The sequence below is a fragment of the Stegodyphus dumicola genome, chromosome 4, assembly GCF_044657685.1.
Source record: "Stegodyphus dumicola isolate Sdum_Otavi_A_Nest chromosome 4, ASM4465768v1".
Lineage (NCBI taxonomy): Eukaryota > Metazoa > Arthropoda > Arachnida > Araneae > Eresidae > Stegodyphus > Stegodyphus dumicola.
In genome coordinates this window covers 217,987,797-218,006,618 of record NC_140771.1, presented here as the reverse complement: position 1 = coordinate 218,006,618, position 18,822 = coordinate 217,987,797, and the positions used below count along the sequence as shown (strand labels likewise).

Sequence of the window (18,822 nt, the reverse complement as noted above, 5' to 3'; positions counted from 1 at the left end):
CAATTTCAATAAATAACATATAACAAATCAAACGCTAAATCTAAGTATTTACATGGGTTTAGTGCACTGTTCACATTATATACAGAATTCATTGTAGAATAATTACATACTGTTCACATTATATACAGAATTCATTGTAGAATTCGTTGGACTGCCTACTATGGCTACAATAAGGAACTGGCCTCTCGTAATGAACGATTTTAGGCTTAGAAATTAATGACTTAGGATTCGAACTACGACGTCGTTCAGCATATTTAGGACTGTGTGTAAAGACCATCTCAGGGTCACTATAGTTTAGGAGAGTCATTTCCGTCCAATCTGATTCGATAACCACACCTTGTCACTTTCGTTAAATCTATGTCCTCTAGCTTCATGCCGTCTCGGGTTTCATATTCTCCGTCGCCAAGTTGATTTGCTTACGTGCAAAACTGTGCATTCAAATCTGCTTTAATATCCTGAATGTACTCCTTTGAAGACGAAGGCGCATCCGGAGGAAACCGAGCAACAGATTACAAGGCAGAAGAGGGTTTCAGCCGAAGAGCCTCTGGGATGGAGAATAGCTCGTGGACAACACTAAGATTAGAAAAGAGGTAACTTCCGGTTAGAGTTCTGTTGGTTTCTGGAAACCATCAATGAGAGGTTATTACGGACGGTTCGATAAAGACAGTACCATGCTAGCTGACTGTGGGTGTAAATGTGCAATTTCGTTTTTGTCTATGCCGTGTAGTTGATATAGTTCTTTAATTACAGCCTAGATAAAATTCCCTCTTTGATTGGAATGTAACTAAAGAGGCACGGCAAATGTGGAAATCCAATCCTGTATCATTAGCTCTGCTACCGTGACATCCCTTTGATCAGATGCAGGATGCGCTTCAGGCCATTTTGTAACGTAATCAGTGACAGCGGGAATATATTTGCTGCTATTAGCAGATCGTGTCAAAGATCCCAGGATGTCGGCGAGTTCAAAAAGCACTCCCTTACACTGTAACGTTGCCGCGTTCCTCGGCTGTTTTCTTTTTTATTTGCACACCTTTACCTGCTAGTATCTGCAGCAAGTTGCAGAGAATTCTGACTTCTCTTCGTACGTTTATTCACCGATAAAGCTATTTTTGCATGTTCGGGTATGTTTAATATCCATAATCCTTTAACTGCATGATATTCTACACGGCCCGAGATCGTATGCTTGTTAGGAACGGTTTTCACTAATATTTTGGCCAGCATAGAACATAGCTGCTAAATAGAACTGTTCATTCTATCTAGTCGCTTGAATGGCTGCAGGTAGAGCATCTTTCTGCAAAATATCTTGCTCGAGCTACTTTCTGATGTTCCAGCAACTGCATTCTTAAGAATATGGTTCCAACTTGATACAGCACTAGCCCATTTCAACAGAAACATCAGAAATTACCTTAACGCTGCCTGCTGGATCTCTCATTGGTTCGGATGGGAAAGGGGATTTGCTCATTAGTCATCGAGATCACTAGATTTGATATGCATTGATTTCGTGTTGTGGGTACACATTAACGGCACGAACCGTGAACGTCCCATGGAATCCCATAAAGGTCTGGTAGCCAGGCTGTCCGTTACTGTAGGAAATGTACGTGAAATACTTTTTGATGGGCTCATTTATTAAATTGTGTATATCTTTTGACTTTATTGCGCTCCGGGTGTGCATACTTTCTGTACGTGTCCGCTTACACGTGCCATTTTTGCTCATACAATTAATTAAATTGGTTATTTCCGTCTTCTCCACTTGCCCTTGCATTTTTACCAGATGTTTTAGAATCACTCGGTGTGTATATATATATATATATATATATTACTGCATAAATTCGATTATATTTTGAACTTTTATATAGGGTGGTAATAAATGCCATGATTTACCAGTCTGCGGTAATAAAAATAATTGCAGTTTTTTCTTAGAAGAGTTTTATGAAACCCTGTTTAAAATTTTAAATTCTTAACAGTCAGTTCTGCTTAAAAATTTGTGTATCACGCTCGAGTTATAAATAACTAGAAAGCCCGGCGGTCATACGAAATGACCGCTGTTCTAGATATTATAAATTGTAATTAAAATGATTTGTGCAAAGGTGTCTTCTAATTCAAACACAATTAAGGGGACTCATACACCTTAAAACCCATAAGATGTTTGAATAGGTGACTGTTGCATGAATTGGGATAACTTATTTATTTTAAAAGCAATTACTTCCATCATTTTGCAGCTGACTATATAATATAGCTGCCTTCTGAAATAGTAATCATAAAGTTAGTGTTGCCACAAGTATTTTTATAATTTAATCCGCTTTGTGAGAACATTTTTCGTCATGTTTCCAACTTGCGCGCACAGTTTAAAAGATTGTTTCATAATTTAATTCCATATTTAATATATAGCTTTTATAACATTTGGAAACTACTGTGAACCTAAAATTTTAAAAATTTCATGTTAAATTTTTATTTTATTTTGAGTTGAGTTTATAAAATGTATTTTATTAAAAAAATTTGTAATGTTTTCGTCCATAAAATTTTTCAATATTAAAATATTCATCAGATTGTTGGTTCAGTTAGAAAATAGTGCCCATATAAATCAAGTATGTACCATTAGCCATTTTTAAAATATCATGCGCGCAAGGTGGAAAATGGCGAAATATTTTGTCACAAAGAGTATTAAATTATAAAAATATTTGTGGCAACACAAACTTTCTGGTTACTAGTTTCCAAAGCAGCTATATTATGTAGTCAGCTATAAAAAGTTGGAAATAATTGCTTTTAAAAAATAAAATATCCCAATTCTTGCAACAGTCACATATTCGAAGATCATGATGGGTTTAAGGTGTATGAGTCCCCTTAATTTAAATTAGTTTATTTAATGCACAAAATGAATTTTTGTTTAAAATGCAAAGTGTAAATACTTGATCCCACTCCGGCAAGAATACTAAATAACAAATATCCTCGTGAAGAGATTCCGTGGAATAAAGATATAATTACAGTTGTAAACCATTTCAAAAACAGATGATTGCCAGTGCAAACAAATGTTCACGTTTCCCCTGACACGCTCAATATGCGTTCAGCTGAAAATTCAGTTTAAGTACAAAATCAGATTTAATAATTTTAAAAGAAAATGCATTTATTGGCAACATTTTATTTGTAAGCTGAAATAAGAAGGATAGGAAAACAGCTTTAGCTAAAGATAACTGTTGAAAACTTGGGATAAGCCTTGCAATGTAAGAAATTAACTTATTCGTATAATGTAATTTTATTTGTGTTCATTTGTTAGTAGGTTAAAGAAAGATACTTTCATGCTTGTAGTTTTCTTTTGAAATTTAATAATCTGAATAATTTATTAAGAAAATTTGCGCATGAAAAATACAAAATGAAATTTAAGCTTAAAATTTCGATTTTCGAAAAATTGCTTAGCAAGTAAGAGTGCTTTATTGTAGGTGGCCTACGATTATTTCGCAGTTTGATTAATATTTAACTTTTATATTCTACTGTAAGTCATATAGTATTATCTTTCGCAATAGAGGATTATCACCTTTATTTTTTTATTTTACTACTAATGTAGTAAAATTTTACGTGGTTTTTATTTTACTACTAACGTTAGTTTCTTAGAGATCTAGAAACAAGTACATGGCATTTTCTGTAAGTTACTTTAACGTTTTTTAGGATAATATATTATTTAGAAATTTTTCCCGCCTTTAAGAATAGAGGAACCTACAATGTGAATTCACATTAAACTAAAGAGCCAATTTTTGCGCTGAAAAAGCGCAGAAATTGGCTCTTTAATTCAATTAAAGAAATCGATAAGGTATTGAAAAATACCTTATCGATTGTTTCTTTAAAACTGTCCAAAAATCAGTTACTATTAAATGGAGTATATTTACTATTTTGGTTAAAAAAGTTTATTATGAATGTTTTACTATCTTAAAGTGAAAACAAATTTATCAGTTCATTTTTTAATATTGGGAGTAAATTAGAAATTTTTACTTTTTTTTATGAGTTGCAATCTGTCTTAGTGGCTGTCATTAACGCAAGTACATCGCCAGTTATTTCAAGCGTATGAAAACAGCGTTTATTTTAGGTAGCAAATGACGTTTTACCAGAAGAAATGCCTACTTTAAATACTCATTTTGAAAACTGCATTTTTTAAAATTAGAAGTCGAAATAAATATTTATTATTAAATCAGTTTAAATAATAATTTTTAAACATATTTTGTTTGCCAAAGGGGCAATTTGCCCAGTAATTTCGTTTTTGCATTTTGCGTTGATTCACTTTTCAAATGGTTGCCACCAAATATTATCGGCCTGTATTATATTTGAAGAAATTAAATAATGAAGAATCTGTATAAATCTGTGTATATTTCTAGCATTGTGATAAAACAACGGTACATAGAGCCATCAAAATTTGAATCATGTAATCTTCCTGTGAATATGGGCATCTGGAAGTCCAAATTTGGAATTTGTTTTATTATCGATTTCATATTTTGTAAAATTTTAACGAATTTTTGATTAAGAAACTCAAAGCTTTCAAAGCGAGCAATGGCAACGTATCTCCAACGCTCGAGACTGTGTATCGGAAATTCTAAAGGATATGCTCATTTAAAAATTGTTTTGCGATATTGCTCTTGAACTGAATTTGGTAAAAGTTTATAATTGGGTGCCCCTTGTTTTTTGGGGATTCTTTTTTGGACGCCAGGATCGGTGCCAGGAAAGCATAATATCAAGATGGACGCTACACAAAAACAAAATAATAAGTCAAAGAATTGCATAAACTCGGTTTTCATGCACACATCGATCTATTTTCATTTAAAAAAATCAGAAATGCACAAACTAGGCATTGCTTACTGCCTTAACTTTGTCCATGTATACGTCGATCTATTTTCATTAAAAAAATCGGGAAGCTAAAACAAAGTTAAAACTATTATGGTAACTAGAAATCGGGTTTCAAAATTGAACAAAATTTGTCGCTAATCGAAGGGGCACCCAATTCTGCACTAGAGCCCTGAATTTTATGATTTAAGTGCGAAGAACGTGATATTTCATAAATAAAGGTAACATACAAAACGTTAAAAAAACGCCCCTTTGGACGTAATTTAAAATCTGAAACCTTTCAGATTTTTTTTTATTCAGGATTGTAGTGATGATTTTTTATACAGCTTCTAAAAGCTTCTTTTGACAAACATTGAAAATTATATTAATTTACAGGATCGATCCAGTTATTCTGACCAAAGCAGAAGCCACTGAGATCCTTTCAAAAGAAGGCCAGAGACCTGGAACCTATCTCCTTTACGAAGACATAGAAAAAGAAAGAATATGTCTCTCTTTCAGGTATCTTACTTATTCTTTCGTATGTATGTTGACTTTAATGGATAGTGTCATTAACATTAATTTTCGTAATTACGTCATTAATGTCACCGGTAATAAGTTATTTACCGAAATTATTGAATTTGACAGAGAGAGGAAAATACCATACGCTCGTTTAAAATATAGACGCACATTAAATGTTATCTGTATTTCTTATCATGTCTATGATAAATTTAATCATCATATCATTTGATCATATACTTGAGCATAGAGTCATTTGCAACTGTTTTTTTTATCAGAATGTTTAGGAAGATTGCCGAAAGCTTCATTATCGGAATGATAAATCCGGTATTTATTCAGGAGTAGAACTGTTATCGATGCGGGAGACATTAAGATAACTTTTTTTTTTGTACAATTATCAGCAATATTATTTTAATCCAAAGACTCAGCTAAAAAAAAAAAAAAACTTGAGTTTCATTTTTAAATAAGTTTGCAGTTTTCCAGACATTATTCGTATATTCTGTAATTACAGTTTAACACCGATTTAACATATCTTTTGATTAGCGCTTATTTAGAATGCTCCAACCCAACACGTATGAAAACAGTGTTTAAATCTTAATTTATGGATAGATTGCTTCAATTTTAGAATGGCACCTTATGTTTATGAATACTTTTATCATTTCTAGAGTAATGTGATGGTCTGAAGTTGGGCTGAAATTCGCGTTTTTTCTTTCTTATCACCAGTTTTAAACTTTCATTACAAAAATGACAAGTTGAAATTCACAAATTTAAATAAGAATTTTAGCACTTCGGGATATGCGTTCACGGTTAAATCTGAATTAAGACACATCAGTGTAATTTTTGTAAAAGGTAATTTTTGTTAGTCTCTTGAGAATCACTAAATCGGTTTTGACTGTAGTTTGTTTGAGTTAGACGAAATGATTGTTTAAACACGTAACTCGCACACATCTTGATGGTGAGCGAAACCTAAAAACGTATTACATTTTAAACTGAAGATCTAAACTAAATCTAAATTGTAATTAAAATGATTTGTGCAAAGGTGTCTTCTAATTCAAACACAATTAAGGGGACTCATACACCTTAAAACCCATAAGATGTTTGAATAGGTGACTGTTGCATGAATTGGGATAACTTATTTATTTTAAAAGCAATTACTTCCATCATTTTGCAGCTGACTATATAATATAGCTGCCTTCTGAAATAGTAATTATAAAGTTAGTGTTGCCACAAATATTTTTATAATTTAATCCGCTTTGTGAGAACATTTTTCGTCATGTTTCCAACTTGCGCGCACAGTTTAAAAGATTGTTTCATAATTTAATTCGCTCGTTTAAAGCGTCGCACCGTCATGAAAAGCGTTTAAAGCGTCTCGAGCTGGAAAGCGTCGCACCGTCATGAAATACACCGGCACTTGTATACGAGCCACTGTTAAAAAAAATAAACTTTCATAAAAGTGCCCCAACATAAGGCTGCCACACTGTTATACAAATCAGTTTGTAACATTTCATAAAGGGAAAAAATTATTTCCCTTTATTAATCCCCCTCCTTTTATAATTATTTTTCCCCCTTGAAGCTAGAAACCGATCTGCTTTAAGGGTGTTGGCCCCTTTATGCTGAGGCACACTTATGAAGATTGTTGTTTTTCTGATCAGTATTTGACTTCAATAAAGTGCTGGTATGCTTCATATTGAAACACCATTAAAGAAGGCTTTCCAAATACTCAGGAAACTAAGTCAACTACCTGCTCTACGCTCACACACCGTGCGTGTGATTTTGGGTACTTTAATTTTGTTTCGCCCATATTTTTTCAAGCTGTTCAGTTTACAATGAATGCAACTAATTGTATTAATTCGATGAGTGAATATTGTATATCAAAGCCAATATTTCTTGTTCTATTGATTTTCATGTTCTGTTTGAAAGCGAACGCCCATCGTGTTTCTTTGCGGACATTTTTGCTTCCAAAATATAATGTGCAACTTGATTTATATTTGTATTATTTTCTTAAGAAATTAACTTAAATTTATGTTGCATCATTAATAAAAATATTGTGCGTGCGTACGGGTTCGTAATAAACTGAACGCACATGTCCGTAATAGGTTAATATAATTAATTTTTATCAAAAAATATATTTAAGAACTCTGAAAGTTTCCTCAGAAATATTCGTACAAGTGTTCACAGAATAATCAGTAGCTACACTTCAAACTACTAAAAACGTTAAGCACAAGGAAATGCAAAGCGCATCTAAAGAGAAAGCTAAGCCGGATATCTCAGCTTACACGGAACTCAATAACTAGCAACAGCAATAACTAAGCAGTTGAAAGCAGATGCTCTCTCTCCGGGCGTTCATAATTTTAACCTGGCGCCGAGATATATTTCTGGTACTTTCTGCTACCCGAAATTACTGGAAAGCAATATGAAGGTGGAATTGGAGTATAGTGGTCAATTACACTTATTCAGTTACAATACGTATTACGGTGATAAGCGATCGAACCAAAATTTCGCCAATTAATAGCCAAATTTGGCAACAACTTTTGGAGATTTCTCGCCAGATATGGCTACAAAATTAGTCGCCATGACCGTTGTCAGTTTGGCGATATCGCGCCAAATTACCGAGATACCCATTTACTCGATGTTAAATGCACTTGGTTCTGTATTCTTACTTTTCAGGCATACATTTCTTTGAAAATTTGTCTTGCGCTGCATTACATAGAAAAATACAATTTTGCTTACAGTTCTACTAAAATTACCTAAGTACAAAATTCGTAATAATATTTTAAACCATAAATAATACTGAATGTAGGCAACTTGTTGATGGTGATTCGAATTTCGAATTAGCCGAAATATTAAATTCCTGCAAATGATTCTGTTGGCTGTATAAGTCATTTAGAGAATAATTTTAGTGAAGAAGTTTAGTATCAAGCAGGAAGTGACTGAAGAAATTTCGTGGAAATTAATTGTGTATAACTTTTATTTCTTACGCTTAGATTTGCTCTGTTGCTAATCCTGCATTTTAGGTTTATGATGCCTTTATCAATGACTACTTGCTTCATGTTATTATTCTGGAAAAAATCCTAAGGTATAAATACAGGTTTAAGCAAAGCTAGCACCTGTGCATTCCCATAAGTATATATATTAGATATCACCGGGTCTTGATAACTGTTAAGTTTCTGCCACGATTCTGAGAAAGAACACCCTAGGAGTTAAGCTGGATTATTCAATAAGCAAAATAACCCCGTCTAGGAAAGGGAACAAAAATTTTCGATTGCCAGTTTTACCGTGGAATGTATTCTGTAGTTAAACTAGATCGAGAGTGAAAGAACTTGGGAGGGGGGGGGAAGGAAGCCTGTTGTAAATATATATAGGGGCACCAAAATCTTTTAAATACTTAAGGCCTCTAAAAATCTTTATATGTCCCTCCATATAGCCTACTTCTCAAGAGGACCGTGTATTTTGAGTGTTTCCTTCCCTTACAAATACTATACGCTTATAAAACATGCTTTCTCCGCGATTTGAACCTGGGTCCATCGGGTAAGCACTACACAGATGAGCTTTGGGCAGCAAGCCCTAAGATATGCTAGAATAACAAATTAATGTTTCATAGAGGCATTTCAGATATTTTAAAAATAAAAATATGGATAAATAAGTGGAGAGAATCCGGAATGTGAAAGAGTAACTGCGGCTGAGAATTAACTGAACTAAGAATTTCATTTGTTTCAGTTCATATCAAAAATAAAACTAGTCTTCAAAACGAAAATTATGTTATACAGGGTGTCCTGTAAATGTTGCGATAAACTTCTGGGGGAAGTACTGCACATTAAAAGGATTAAGAATTGCATAGGAACCCATGCCCCGAAATGTCAGGGCAAGTTGTAACAGCTTAAATATCGTTATTAATCTCTCGTGCATTTGAAATAGATGAATAATAAATAATGTACAGATTACTGGCAATATTAAAATGCAGGCTCGAGAGCTGCATGCATTTTCTCGCACGAAGCATGTAATTATTTTTTTTTAAATAAGTTTTTAGAATGTTTTCTCTTTTTGTTTTGTATGTCGCTATTTTGAGTACTAAATAAAGTTTTTTTCTGTGTTCCATCATTGAAGTTGCTTCATATTGCCAAAGAAGTATTACAGTCTTAATTATTTTGGAGGCACTGACCGAGATCGAATAATCGTGCGTATTTTTATTTCATTAGTTCATCACTGAATATAATATTAGTGATACCAGATTATTACTTCCTGTTGATATTGAATTGCCTTATTTTATTAGTTCATCACTGAACGTAATATTAGTGATACCAGGTTATTACTTCCTGTTGATATTGAATTGCCTTATTTTATTAGTTCATCACTGAACGTAATATTAGTGATACCAGGTTATTACTTCCTGTTGATTTTAAATTGCCTTATTTTATTAATTCATCACTGAACGTAACTTCCTGTTGATATTGAATTGTCTTATTTTATTAGTTCATCACTGAACATAATATTAGTGATACCAGGTTATTACTTCCTGTTAATATTGAATTGTCTTATTTTATTAGTTCATCACTGAACGTAATATTAGTGATATCAGGTTATTACTTCCTGTTAACACTGAACTGCCTTATTTTATTAGTTTATCACTTGAACGTAAACTTAGTGATACCATTTTAATGCCGTTTCTACTAGAGCTCAAATCAAAAGAAAAATAGATGAAGAGAAGATCTTGGAACCGATGAAGGAAGAAAATAAAGCATCCAGAGATGTATTTGAAGAAGAAGTTAAATCACCGGAATTAAACGTGGAAGATGTTCACGAAAATTTGAAAAACGATAAAGAAATTAATATTGAGAATCATTTTGCAATGCAACGTTATCATCAACGATTTAATATCAAAGCCTCTACTAATAGACGAAGAAAACAAATGTCGAAAGCAAATGACAAATGAATATTATCCGAAAGGCACAGATGAACTGAGGAAAGGCTTTGCTGTGAATTATAGCCGAGGAACTCGTCCACCATGGAAGAGATCTAGGCGCCGTCAAGAAAAAAAAGGAAGACTAATTTGAACACTGTCCATTTTCTTCCTATTTAAATGTGGTGTAAAAATATTTGTTTAAAACTTAAAATTTTCGGCCTGAAAATTTCGAAACTTATGAGAAAAGTTATCTTTTCTCTTTAAGCAAATGAGCAAGCCGAGCTTATTAAACTGTCAAATTTTTCTCCGTTGGGGGAGAGGTTGTAACAGCTTAAATATCGTTATTAATCTCTCGTGCATTTGAAATAGATGAATAATAAATAATGTACAGATTACTGGCAATATTGAAATGCAGGCTCGAGAGCTGCATGCATTTTCTCGCACGAAGCATGTAATTATTTTTTTTTTAAATAAGTTTTTAGAATATGTTTTCTCTTTTTGTTTTGTATGTCGCCATTTTGAGTGCTAAATAAAGTTTTTTTCTGTGTTCCATCATTGGAGTTGCTTCATATTGCCAAAGAAGTATTACAAGAGGTAGAAGATGGGGAAAGAAACAAGAGTGATTAATTTGAAACATTTATTGGACAGGAATACAAATGGAGTACGACAGCTTGAATGTTACAACAGGTGCTCGAAGTTTGCACCATCAGACGCCAAACATGTCTGACACCAACGGACCATTTATAGCCGGACATGTTCAAACACACCTTTTTTGATTGTTGCAGTTGCGCAGGCGAGTCTTGCCACGAGATCCATTTCAGACACAACAGAATCGTGATAGACGACACTTTTGATGGCTTCCCACAAAAAGAAATCAAGGCTTGATAAATCCGGTGAGCGTGGGGGGCCAGGGAACTGGTCCTCAATTTCCACTAGCATTCTCCTGCACAGCACTCCCTGGCGGCGTACAGTGACATTTCTGGGCATGGGTTCCTATACAATTCTTAATTTTTATGATGTGCCCTACCTCCCCCAGAAGTTTGTCGCAACATTTACGGTAGAGGGGATGGAGGAAAAGAATGATTAAAAATTCTTTGCCCTCGGCATAGTATATCTATTTCAGAAAAGCTAATTTTGAGTGAAATTGTCATAATTTCCTTCTAAGTAAAATTTGCTCTGAATACTTAAATTTCATTGTTGTAAAACAATTAAATGCCGTATTTGTTTCATAAAAGAGAATAAAATTAGAAATTATAAGTGTTCATTAAATCCAGATTCGACTGTATTGTTTTTTTACGAATAGAGTTTGTAATGCTTCTATAAATAATGTTTCATAATTATTCATTTTCATATGTTTAAAAAAATCTTTTTTTGTGTTATCTCACCTTGTACATAAAATTTTAAATTGTATTCCCTATTACTTACATGACTCACGTCTTCTTCCATAGAAAACTTCGGGTTTCCTCAGCAGCACAGCAAATGAAAGTATTGTTACGAATTTGGTATTTAAAAAGCTAATGTTAGTTCAATTATAAATTAAATGGTTTTATTTCTCGCGCAGTGCAGCGCGTGACGAATATTAAAAGAAAGCTAAGCCGGAAAATTGAAAATACAAGAGCGCGTGCATTAAATAAATAAATATCTCTTTTTGATTTCGAGAAAGTACTGGAAAATTCTAGCGCGTGATTTTAAAATCTTATAAAAGGAGGAAAACATCTCAGTTTGTAGTAGTTGCTTAGTTTGTTGTTGTTTAGAAAACTACTGTTGTTGATTGTAGCGAATTCGCGGATTAGCGTTCTTTAGCTGTTTTGAATTATGTTCTATTGGACATTTCAGTAGTTAAAAGAAAACTACTGTGAGATATTGTAATACTGCGTGATAATTTGAGAAAATTTAAGCATTTTTGTTGTGATAATAATAAATTTTTGTTCATTTTTTTATCGGACTTGTGCATTCATTTCATAACGAACCCGTACGCACGCAACAATTTTTGGTGTCAGAAGTGGGATTTGAATACCAATAACAAGAGCGATGGAAGAACAATTCAGGCAAATGATGACTGCATTTGCTGCTTTCCAAGAAAAGATGGAAGGAGCCGTCAACTCCGTTAAGGAAGATATAAAAGCTGTACAAGAAAAGATGGAAGCTGGCCAAACATCTTTTAAAGAAGAAATTAAAGAGAAAATGGATGCTGGTCAAATCCGTTAAGGAAGAAATGAAATTGGGCCAGGAATCCGTTAAGGACGAAATGAAAGCCGTTCAAGCTGGTCAAGAAGAAATGAAAAGAGAAATTACTTGCATAATAGAAAATAAATTTGAAGCTATGGAAGGCAGAATTGACGCAGTTGAAAATAAAGTTGGACATATTGAAGAAAAAGTTTCTTCCGTAAAAGATCATATTGAAGAAAGAGTTTCTTCGGTGAAAGAAGAAATAGAAGAAAGAGTTTTTTCTGTAAAAGAACATATAGAAGGGAGAGTTTCTGCTGTGGAGGAACGAATTGAAGGAAGAGTTTGTGCCGTCCAACACCAAATCGAACAACAAATTGATGAGAGAGTTTCTGCAGTTGCCAAAGAAATGGATACTTTAAAGAAATTCGTAGCGTCGGCAGGGAGCAGGAGTGATGATTTTATATTCTTACCAATGCCTGCTCGTCCACCTCTGAAGCTATCCACATATGATGGGAAGACCTCCTGGCAAGTGTATAAAACACAATTTTCTATCGTTTCGGATGCGAATGGATGGGATTCCCAAACTAAGGCCTGTCATCTCGCCGCTTCTCTGAGAGCAGACGCAGCGGATATCCTTCAGACTCTTCCCGAAAACAAAAGGTTAGATTTCGAAGCTCTGTCCGGCGCCTTGGAGTTGCGCTTTGGGGAGAAGTGTTTAAAAGACTACAGCAGGCTCCAATTAAAATCTCGTCAACAGAAGCCTACCGAAACACTTCAGGAGCTCGCCGCGGATGTTGAAAGGCTGTCCCATCTCGCCTTTTCGGAATGCCCGACAGAAACAAGGGAAATCCTGTCCTTGCAATACTTTATCGACGGCATCCGAGATACTGAAATACAGAAAGCTCTACGAATGGCGGATGTAAAAGATTTAAAAAGCGCTCTGTTGTACGCCGTGAAATTGGAGGCAGCCCAGCAAGCAACTCTTAGAGATCGCTACCCAGTCAGAGCTGTGCGAGTCCACGACCCAGGGGACCAATTGATGGCTCGTTTAGATGATTTATCCAGACAAGTCGATGCTTTGATACGGAGTAGCAGTGAGAACAAAGTGGCTGTAAGATGTTGGAGATGTGGTTCTGAAGGTCACCTACGACGGCATTGCAGAACACCCCAGGGCACGGATAATAAAACGGATGAGTTGACAAGACCAGTGAATGCTTTAAGACGGAATAGTGGTGAAACGAAACCGACCCTAAAGTGCTGGAATTGCGGTGTTGAAGGCCACCTACGAAGGAACTGCAGAACTCCCCAGAGCACGGAAAATAAGGCATACGATTTAAACAAACAATTAAATGCCACGGGAAGGAAAAGGACTGACAAGAAACCAAAGTGCTGGAACTGTGGAGCTGAAGGCCACGTACGAAAGAATTGCAGAACACCCCAGGGTACGAAAATTGAGACAATTTCTGAGCAACGACGGAGGAAACAAATTAATGACCATATCAAGGAACGGAGGTTGCCAGATAATGAAAAACCCTGTTTTAAAGCGCTTAAGATCTCTATAGTTTGTGGCAACAATAACGGACTGTCCATCAATGGGAATATCGATGGAGTTCCTTGCAATATGATCATTGACACAGGAGCTAATGTTACCATTATTAGGAAAGATTTAGCTGAACAGTTTAAAGATAAACTTATTTGGACGCCATCCTGCGTTACCCTTCAGACTGCGTCTGGTGACAAGATCGACATAACTGGGAAGTTAAACGTAAACATCACGTTTGGAAGTGCCGCCTACCATCACACGGCATATGTGACGGATATTACAGATCCATGCATACTCGGATTGGACTTTTTAAGGAAATACAACTTTTCCCTAGATTTCAAAAACAATAAGCTGCTTTCAGCATCTGATGGCATGACTATCCATCCTCAAAAGGGATCCTCGCCTGGAAATCTCGACGCCTTGTCCGAAAGATCGAGCTCGGGAAGCTGCCGAAATCATACCAGGGTCGAAAAGAAACTCAAGACTACCAGCTATTCTCCATCCCAGAAGCTCTTCGGTCGAGACCTTCGTCTGCCTTGTGACCGCCTGTTTAGTCGCCCTACGGATGCGCCTTCATCGCCTGAGGAACACATCCAAGATGCCCAGGCGCGGTTTGAGGGGATGCACCGTTCTGCACGAAAGCGAGTCTACTTGGCGACGGAGAAAATGAAGACCAGATGCGACACAAGAGCTACTGAACATCAATTCCACGAAGGAGACAAGGTGTGGTTGTGGAATCCGACTCGACGGAAAGGACTTTGTCCGAAATTACAGTCACCTTGGGATGGGCCGTACACAGTCCTAAACAGGCTGAATGACGTCGTGGTTAGGATTCGTAAGTCTTCGAACTCTAAACCTGAAGTCGTTCATTACGACAGGTTAGCTCATTACTATGGCCATAGTACATAATGTAAATAATTGTAAATAGTATAAGACCATGGTCCATTTTGTTTTTAAATGTGTATTTGATTTGTATTTGATAGCATTTGATTTGTTTTATGTATTGCATTTATTGTTCATGTTGTTTATTATTGTAATGTAATGCTTATTAATGCATTTATGCCACAGTTGTAAGTTTAGCTTCCTGTCCAGGGATTGTACTGCCCGGGACGTGCAGTCCTTGGGAAGGGGGCAGTGTTACGAATTTGGTATTTAAAAAGCTAATGTTAGTTCAATTATAAATTAAATGGTTTTATTTCTCGCGCAGTGCAGCGCGTGACGAATATTAAAAGAAAGCTAAGCCGGAAAATTGAAAATACAAGAGCGCGTGCATTAAATAAATAAATATCTCTTTTTGATTTCGAGAAAGTACTGGAAAATTCTAGCGCGTGATTTTAAAATCTTATAAAAGGAGGAAAACATCTCAGTTTGTAGTAGTTGCTTAGTTTGTTGTTGTTTAGAAAACTACTGTTGTTGATTGTAGCGAATTCGCGGATTAGCGTTCTTTAGCTGTTTTGAATTACGTTCTATTGGACATTTCAGTAGTTAAAAGAAAATAACTGTGAGATATTGTAATACTGCGTGATAATTTGAGAAAATTTAAGCATTTTGTTGTGATAATAATAAATTTTTGTTCATTTTTTTATCGGACTTGTGCATTCATTTCATAACGAACCCGTACGCACGCAACAGTATTGTTATATTTTATACGGCAGTATTAAGTGCATTGTCTAAAACTTAAGCTTCAGTTTTTATATCTTCGCTAACTCATGCAGTGAGTACATAAGTCATAAAGGACCACTAGTAGGCGAGTAATTAAGACAATTAAACACTGGTAGTTTAATGCGGATTCGAATCTTGACGAATGAGTTCTTCCATGAAAGCAAACCTTAGACAGATAACCTTCATATGCTTTGCTATATCCAAATACTCCAAACCTAAGCCACAAAATATTAGTTTTGTTATTTCAGTATGGAAAAGCACTCGAGTGCTGTTTAAGAAAGGGATACTTTTGTGACGGATTTTCTAAGGGAAACTGTCTCTTATTTCATATTAAAAGCCTTACCAGGGGTCGAGCGGTAATATCGCTGACCATGGTAGTTCTGACATGAGTCCGATTCCAGGCAAACGGGCTGTCTACATGGGCGGTTTTATAGTTTTCTCATGTGTAACGTATACACGAGTCGGTTTCCAATAGAAAGTCCTTCACCAAGGCATCCCTTTTCCTTAGGCATTTCCCTCACATGCTTTGCCATAATGAATTAAATCTTATTCACGTTAAACTAAAGGAGAAATCACAAACATGCAGCCAGCCCGTTGACATAGGTTTAAACTTGGAAAGAACTACCAGTATCAGCCGCTCGGCCACGAGAGATACTGTGGGTAAAAAAGTATTTGCACACCTACATTCTTGTTTGCATTTCATAAAAAGAAGCATTAACAAATAAAAGAATTCGTATTGCCAAATCAGAATAAGTTGAATCATCCAAAACAAACAGAAAAATTACAATAATATAAATAACAATGCTTTTTTGTAATAAAAATAAAATACCTCGTATCAAAAAAGTATTTGCACACCTGCATGACTACAAAAGAAATAAAATATATAAGCAAATTTCAAATAACTAATATTTAGTATGCATTCCTTTAAGCATCTATTACTGCTTGTAATCTTGCTGGCATTGATTTAATTAAATTTTCTATAATAGTAGGGTCAGTATTCGATCACTCTTCAATAAGGGCTTGTTTAAGGGCAGATTTGCTTGAAATCTTCCTTTTTCTTATTTTTAAATACAAAGAATTCCACAAATTTTCCAAAGGATTTAAGTCTGATGATTGGGGTGGAGTGGCAAGTTTTCTGGGTACATTATAAAGCAACCACATACGTGTTATACCGGCAGTGTGCTTGGGATCATTGTCTTGCTGAAAATTACTGATACCCAATTTTATTGCACTTTGTGGCAAGTTATCTCGCAACACATCAATATAGGTTCGAGCTGTCATATTCCCATCAATGAAACACAAATTACCAACTCCTTTGCTAGTCATACACCCCCAAATCATAACAGAACCTCCTCCATGTTTAACTGTAGGTAACATATTTTTGGTATGAAAAGCATTACAAGGTTTTCTCCAAACTAATTTCCTGCCATCTGATTTAAAGATATTGAAATTACTCTCGTCGGAGAATATGACATTTTTCCAGAAATCAATTGGCTTATTGATATATTTCTTAGCGAATTCAAGTCTCTTCAGTCTATTTCGTTCAATTATGAGAAGTTTTTACCTTGGAGATCTCCCATAAATGTGTGCATCGTGCAGGACATTTCGAACACTTTGGGCACAGATTTGAACTCCAGATGTTGAAGCGACATCATTGGCTAAAGTAATTGCACTAATAAATGAATTTTTCGATGCTTCTCTTATGATTTTTCGCTTAATTTACAATGAAAGTTTCTTTGGGCGCCCAGAGCGCAAGTTATTTGATGTAGATCGTCTTTCTTTATGACGTTTTATAACATACCGAACAGTAGAGAAGCAAACATTTACTTTTTTTATCTATTTCTCGATAACTTAGGCCATTTTCACGTAGAGAAACAATTTTTTTCTCGCAACTAAATCGGCAATTCAGATTTCTTAGGTTCCATTACAATTTGAAATCGACAATCAACTGATAACGTTTCGAAAACACCTCCTTTTATAGTCGTCTTACGTATGTTATTTACTGCGAGATGACTGTCAAATAATAGCATAAAAATGCAAATTTGCTAAAGTTGAGCTGAGTGTGCAAATACTTTCTTGGCATAAGATATTTTAATATTGTTGCAAAAAAATGTTTTTTATTAATATTATTGTATTTTTGTAATAAATTTAAATGAATAAGCTTATTCTGTTTTTTAAATGCCAATTTTTGTATTTCTTAATGCATTTTCTTATAAATTGTGAACAAAAATGTATGTGTGCAAATACGTTTTGTACCCACTGTAAAATACTAGCAGGGTTTCCTGGAGAACGAACGAACTGCTTGTGTGAAGCTTCTATGGTTTTCTTCATTATTCTAATACGTTTTTCTCTAATTAGATAATCAAATTCATCTTATGACTTCGAAAGACATAATTTACATTTGTTGACTTCAAAAATACTGTTTTTTATTAACCAGAATCAAACATGTTCTTACATCTAGTACTGTATTTTTCACATGTAATACTGTACTTCAGCTGGAGTTCCGTAATTTTTCCTACGTTATATTTGCATAACGAGATGATGGTACGTGTAATTTATGTGCATTTAATTTATTTCTCCTCAATTTTGCTTCCTCTCAAACTCATTTTCCATTTCCCTTTCGCTTTACATTTCACTGGGGTTCCCGTTTTATGTTCGAAACCCCAGTGAAATGGAATACGCTTTAATTAGGTTTCTTTAAAAAAAAAAAAAAAAAAAAAAAAAAAAAAAAAAGAAAGCAAAATGAAAGAAACGCAAGCAAACGATATCTAACAAGCGATTGCCAGTTCAAAAGGTTTTCTCCTATGTTTTAAACTCAAGAACCTACAGACTTGAAAACAGATGATTAACAGAAATCAAAACTGAAGTCATGTTCTTAAGGTTAAATTAATTTAGCATTTCCTATACTCATAATATTTCATAATATTTTCATGTTCTAGAGATGAATTTATTTTAGATTACTTGATGTTTTTAATGAAGGTGTTATTTAGATTTTACAGTTGACTCATTAAACACAGTTTTTATACACATTCCATTGGTTTAAAATTACAGATATCCGAAGAGATAAAATTCGTGATAAATTATTGAAGAACTTCGAATATTTTAAACTCTTAGTAGAAAAAAATATTGGATGGAAAATTAGATTAGAGCTACAATAATATTTAAAAAATCTGATAATATATGACATCCTTGTACGCCTATTAAATGATAGGCTTTTTGCTGTACGTAT

At 34.6% G+C, this 18,822-nt stretch overlaps 1 protein-coding gene across 1 annotated transcript in view; it reads left to right on the top strand.

Moving 5' to 3' along the window:
• LOC118190247 (uncharacterized) overlaps window positions 1-18,822 on the top strand; it is an 88,586-nt gene that overhangs the window by 57,628 nt on the left and 12,136 nt on the right. The window contains exon 2 of the mRNA XM_085815988.1: window positions 5,200-5,322. Coding sequence (XP_085672114.1) covers window positions 5,200-5,322 — 123 coding nt within the window. The remainder of the gene's footprint in view (window positions 1-5,199; window positions 5,323-18,822) is intronic.